This window comes from Nannospalax galili, unplaced genomic scaffold (genome assembly GCF_000622305.1).
Source record: "Nannospalax galili isolate Female #2095 unplaced genomic scaffold, S.galili_v1.0 scaffold227, whole genome shotgun sequence".
NCBI lineage: Eukaryota > Metazoa > Chordata > Mammalia > Rodentia > Spalacidae > Nannospalax > Nannospalax galili.
The window spans coordinates 11397299-11402808 of NW_008360303.1; the positions used below are offsets into that span (position 1 = coordinate 11397299).

The following is a 5510-nucleotide window of genomic DNA, read 5'->3' on the forward strand; positions in this document are numbered from 1 at the left end:
TATGTAGAGAGAGAGAGAGAGAAAGAGAGAGAGAGAGAGAGAGAGAGAGAGAGAGCGTGAATGCTTATATAAAGGAACAAATATCTGTGTAAAATGTCCTCTCTCTAAAACTGTACTGACTCTCTTAATTTTCTGGGTATGAGTGTATTACTTGCACGCAGGTCAGTGCACCCCATGCGTGAGGCCATAAGTTTAATTCCCAGCACTGCCTGCTCCTCAAAAAAAGGGCCAATGAAATGGCTCAGGGGGTAAAGATACTTGCTGCCAGCCTGACACCAAGTCTGATCGAACCTGAGTTCAATCTCTAGAACCCATATGGCAGAAGTAGAGAACTGACTCCTGCAAGTTGTCTTATGACCTCCACCTGTGTGTTGTTGCACATGCATGTGCACCTAGGTGCGCACACTAAATAAGTGTAAGGAATAAAATGAAAATGATACGCAGAATTTTGTCATCATTTTTAAAAAATTCTGAGCATGGTTTTCATGTTTTTGATTGCTGTCACCCTAATTTGGTTTATTGTAGGGTTTTTTATGATTTTCTTTGGAGAGACTGGGATGATGAAGAAAGTTGTGAGAATTATACTGCCCTTATCGAAGAAAGAATTAATTTGTAAGTACAGTTTTGAAACCGATTCTCACCTTTTTAGGCAGAAGTGTATAACTGCATTGATGCTTTCCAGGTGGTGTGACATTCAGGATGGAACAATACCTGGTCCCATCACACAGCGCTTTAAAAAAACTCTGGAGAAATATAAAAACAAGTGCGTTGAGCTCATCGAGTACCAGAGCAACATTAAAGAAGATCCATCTGCAGCCGAGACTGTGGAGTGCTGGAAAAAATACTATGAAATAGTAATGCTCTGCGGATTGTTGAAGATGTGGGAAGACTTACGCCTGCGGTAATGATTTGTTCTATTTTAAGTAGACACAGAAGATTACATGGGTATTCTTTCATGATAGCATTTGTCCCACAAGATTATAAAGCTGGATGTGGTAGTGCACATCTGTAATCCCATCCTTCCAGAGGTGGAATCAGGAGATTAGAGCTCAAGGCCAGCCTGAGCTACATGAGACCCTGTCTCAAAAAAACCCTAATAATGGTAATAATAATAATAATAATAATAGATACTTCATTTATGAGTTAAGGACAAGGTACAACATGTATATTGAAATTTTTTGTTTGTTCGCTGTACCCCCATGTTGCCCGGCTAGCCTGAAACTTGCTATGTAGACCAGGCTGGCCTCAGTCTCACAGAGATCTGCCTACCTTTGCCTCCCAAATTCTGGAATTAAAGGTGTGCATCACCATGCCTGGATTGGAAAATTATTTTATGTTAGCTGAATTTGCTTATCATCAAGCGTAAAATGCTTCAGAGAACCTGAAAAAACATACCTAAGGAGGTTACTGACAAATCTGTACCTACTAGAAAAGAAGTGTCCCTTCCAGGGGACAGTAATGATGAAAGCCAAAGGTTACACTGAATTTTTTGCCCTGACTTTCTTTTGTAGGCACTTATATGACTAAGTGCTGGGAACTAGGACATGCAAAAAAGGTAGAAAAAGAGGAGCTGCGTATGTTGGCACAGACCTTTAATCCCAGCAGTTGGGAGGCAGAGGCAGACAGATATCTGTGAGTTCAAGGCCAGCCTGGTCTGCATAGTGAGTTCCAAGCCAGTTGGGGCTACAGGGAAACCTCAAAAAGACACCAAAAAAAAAAAAAAAAAGAAAAAAGAAAAAGAAAGAGGAAGATAGTAAAGTGCCCAGTGGCCAATACTGTAAAGTAGTAATTCTTCAGCCAGGAGGACAAGAAGAGACCATTGAAACAAAACAACCTGTTAACTGTTTGTGCTTCTTAAAATTAAGGGGGCTTGGGGCTGGAGAGATGGCTCAGCAGTTAAGAACGCTGGTACACTGGTAGTTCTTTCAGAAGACCTGGGTTCGAATCCCAGCACCCACATGGCAGCTAACAACTGTCCATAACTCCAGTTCCAGGGATCCGACAGCCTCTTCTGTCCTCCACGGGCATTGCATGACACGGGTGCACTTACCTACATACAGGCAATACATGTGTACATGTAAAATAAAAATAATAAATAAAATATCAAAAAAAAAATAAGGGAGCTGGAGAGACAGCTCAGTGGTTAGGATCGCTTGCTGTTTTTGCAGAGGACCCAGGTTCAGTTCCCAGCACCTGAGTTGGGTGGCTTACAACATTCTGTAACTCCAGCTCATTGAGATCAGATGCTCAATTCTGACCTCCACAGACATGTGCACACACATACACATACCCTATACACAGATATAGATGCTACACATAAATAAAAATGTTCAAATTTTTTCAAAAATAAATTATATACATTCTTTTGCCTCTGTATCAACAAGAGATAACCTATCTCTGCTCTGTATGAGTCTATACAACTCAATGGATTGTGAAAATACAAACAAGAATTCTTTCTACTGTAATGGAAAGTCTAAGTGGCTGAGGCCATGGTTTTAGTGGATTCTATGCAAATTTACAGGTGCTGAAGAATGTGCTGGTCCTGGTGGTGCATGCCTTTAATCCCAGTACTTGGGAGATAGAGGCAGGTGGATCTCTGAGTTCAAGGCCGTCCTGGTCTACATAGTGAATTCCAGGCCTGCTGGGGCTACAGGGAGACCCTGTCTCAAAAAGACAAAAAAAAAAAAAAAAAAAAAAAAAAAAAAAGTAGAATGTAAGGGTTTAATTACACAGTTGTCTAAAAGATCTTGTTACATTGTGCTCAGTACTAAGTAAAGGTATATTGAGGTAGGTTTTTTTCATGTTAATTTAATCACAAATATTTTCAGCTGTAGAGTTCATGGACCTTTCTTCCCAAGGATTCTGAGATGTAGAAAAGGAAAAAGAGGCTTTGGAAAGACTGTAACACATATTGTAGCCAAAGTGATGACTACTGAAATGGTAAGCAACACTTCTTATTGTTACTTGAGTTTTAGATATATGTAATCATGAAAGAAGCTCCCTGAAGAGAGAGTCCTTGCATGACTTAGTGATTATACCTTATTTCTCCCATATGTCCAGTTCAGTGTTAGCATGATGGACCCAAGTCCCCCCAAATGATGGACCCAAGTCCCTCCAAAATGATAGATTTAAACTAAAATCCCCCAGGCCTGAGAAAAACTGTACAAGGAAGTAAAAATGAAAAATATTTCTAAATGCTAAGAACAAGCTGAGCTGACCTTTTTCATGCTCCTTGCCCAAGCTGGAAATCATCCCAGAAATACCCCCCTACCTCTGCTTGGCACATAGCCACCGCTTTTCTGCTTGGCACATAGCCGCCGCTTGTGATGTTACTGCAGCTTTCTCTCTCCCACTTCTACCGCTTGTAGTTTGTGGTCTTTGTCTTTAAAAGAAGCCTGTGAACTGGGCTCTGGGCTTCTCAAATATCTCCCATAGACTCTTGTGTTTGAATTACTGATCCCCAGCAAGTGATGGTGTTTGGAGGAAATGGAGAACCTTTGGGAAGTGGGGCCTAGCTCCAGAAAGCAGTTCACTGGGTGTGGGTGGGATTGGGTGATTACCAATACATTGTAAGTAGCCATATCTTGCCACCATGCCTGTCACTCAAAATATTATCCACATGAAGTCTTCATTCCTAAATTCCTATTTGTTTGGCATTTGGTTGTAGTGACTAGAGTAACTAATACACTTCTCTTGAACGAAAATCAAGAAAACTCAGTGAGGAGTATGCCTGTCATTCGCTGCTTCATTTCTTGCTCTGACCGCACGAACAGTCATTGTGAGGAATGGCTGATACCTGCCTATATGATAAGCTGGTTGGGCTGAGCTGTGTCCGTCTAGTGCAGAGAGCTGACTGGTGGTGATCTGCGGCACTCGGACGTTGGTGAATTTTTGGACTTTGACGTTGGTGATTTTTTGGACTTGGAAAAAGGTGAATGCGTAGACTTAGACATTGGTGAAATTCTGGACTTGGATTTTGGTGAATTAGTAGACTTGGACATTGGTGAAATTCCGGACTTGGATTTTGGTGACTTATCTAACTTGGACATAGTCAGCTTGAGCCTCACCTTACTGGCTGCGGTTTACAGGTAATAGTTTTGGTATTTTCATTTTATGTTTATGTTTTTGGTTTTACATCTTCCTTTTGGATGTTTTTAACTATTCTTCATTAATTATCCTCCACTTTTCTTTTTCAAACTACTCATTCTAGTCCTTTTGTACTTTTTGAAAGTTTTTATAAGTAAACATTAAGGGTAGAGTAAGGACTTCATGATGACATTTCCATACATGCAGAGAACGTACTTGCTAATATTCACGAGCTCTATTACACTTAAACTCCCTCCCCTTCCCCTTCCACATCCCGAATATTTCCCCTTTTACTTTCAAGAGCCCCCACACCCGGGATTCTGCATTTAAAACAGGTTGGCAATATTTGTCTTTGTGGGACTGGCTCATTACACTCAATGCAATGCATTTTTTCTGAATATGACAGCATTTCTTTCTTTTTATGATTATGTGATTCTTTCCTTTGATTCTGTTCCCATGCTGTCTTATTTATCAGGTGGTTTATGTTGGAATCCTTGCCTGACTGGTTGAACCTATCTTCATTGTGAAGTATGGCCTTTTTATATGCTGTCGAATTTGGTATAAAGGATTAAGTACGATCTCTTTTAAATTTTTAATCATGTGTCTGTTTGGGTGAGCGGGCAGGTGTCTGAATGGGCTGGAGGTGTTGGATGCCCCAGGAGCTAGAGTTACAGGTGGTCGTGAGCTGCTCAACGTGGTTGCTGGGAATTGAACTCAGGTCCTCTGGAAGAGCAACAAGTGCTCTTAGCTTCTGAGCCATCTCTGCAGCTCACTACTAAGTACCCTTATGAACGTTTGTTGCGTTTTTGTTCGCCAGGGGTATTGGATACTTTTCTCTTATGAATATATCTTCATCTGGGTTTGGTACGGGGAAATAATGGGCTTTGTAGGGAGAATTTAGAAGCACTTCTTCCCATTCTATCTAATGGGATAGTTTGAGGAGCACTGGTTTTAGTTCTTCTTTAAAGGTCTGCTGAAATCATCAGTGAATCTGTCTGGTTCCAGGCTGGTTTTATTCGGGGATATTTTTTTCATTTTCTTTCTTTTTTTGCTGCATTTTTTTCTTCTTTGATTTATTTATTGATTTTTATGGGGCTTTTGGCTACTCTAACATTCCCCCCTCTGAAGAGGTAACACTAAAATCTTTTAAGGATTAGATACAAGCTCCAAAATACTTTTTTGCAGGTAATGGTTTTGGTATTTTCATTTTATGTTTATGTTTTTGGTTTTACATCTTCCTTTTGGATGTTTTTAACTATTCTTCATTAATTATCCTCCACTTTTCTTTTTCAAAATACTCATTCTAGTCCTTTTGTACTTTTTGAAAATTTTTATAAGTTAACATTAAGGGTAGAGTAAGGACTTCATGATGTCATTTCCATACGTGCAGAGAACGTACTTGCCAATATTCACGAGCTCTATTA

General features: G+C 40.1%; 1 protein-coding gene across 1 annotated transcript in view; it reads left to right on the forward strand.

Moving 5' to 3' along the window:
* Positions 1-4088, forward strand: part of Shcbp1l (SHC binding and spindle associated 1 like) — a gene marked incomplete at its 3' end in the record, with an annotated part of 28976 nt that extends 24888 nt beyond the window's left edge. The window contains exons 4-7 of the mRNA XM_008824313.1: positions 523-612; positions 683-901; positions 2835-2981; positions 3846-4088. Of these exons, the coding sequence (XP_008822535.1) occupies positions 523-612; positions 683-901; positions 2835-2981; positions 3846-4088 (699 nt within the window). The remainder of the gene's footprint in view (positions 1-522; positions 613-682; positions 902-2834; positions 2982-3845) is intronic.
* Between the last annotated feature and the right edge of the window lie 1422 nt (positions 4089-5510).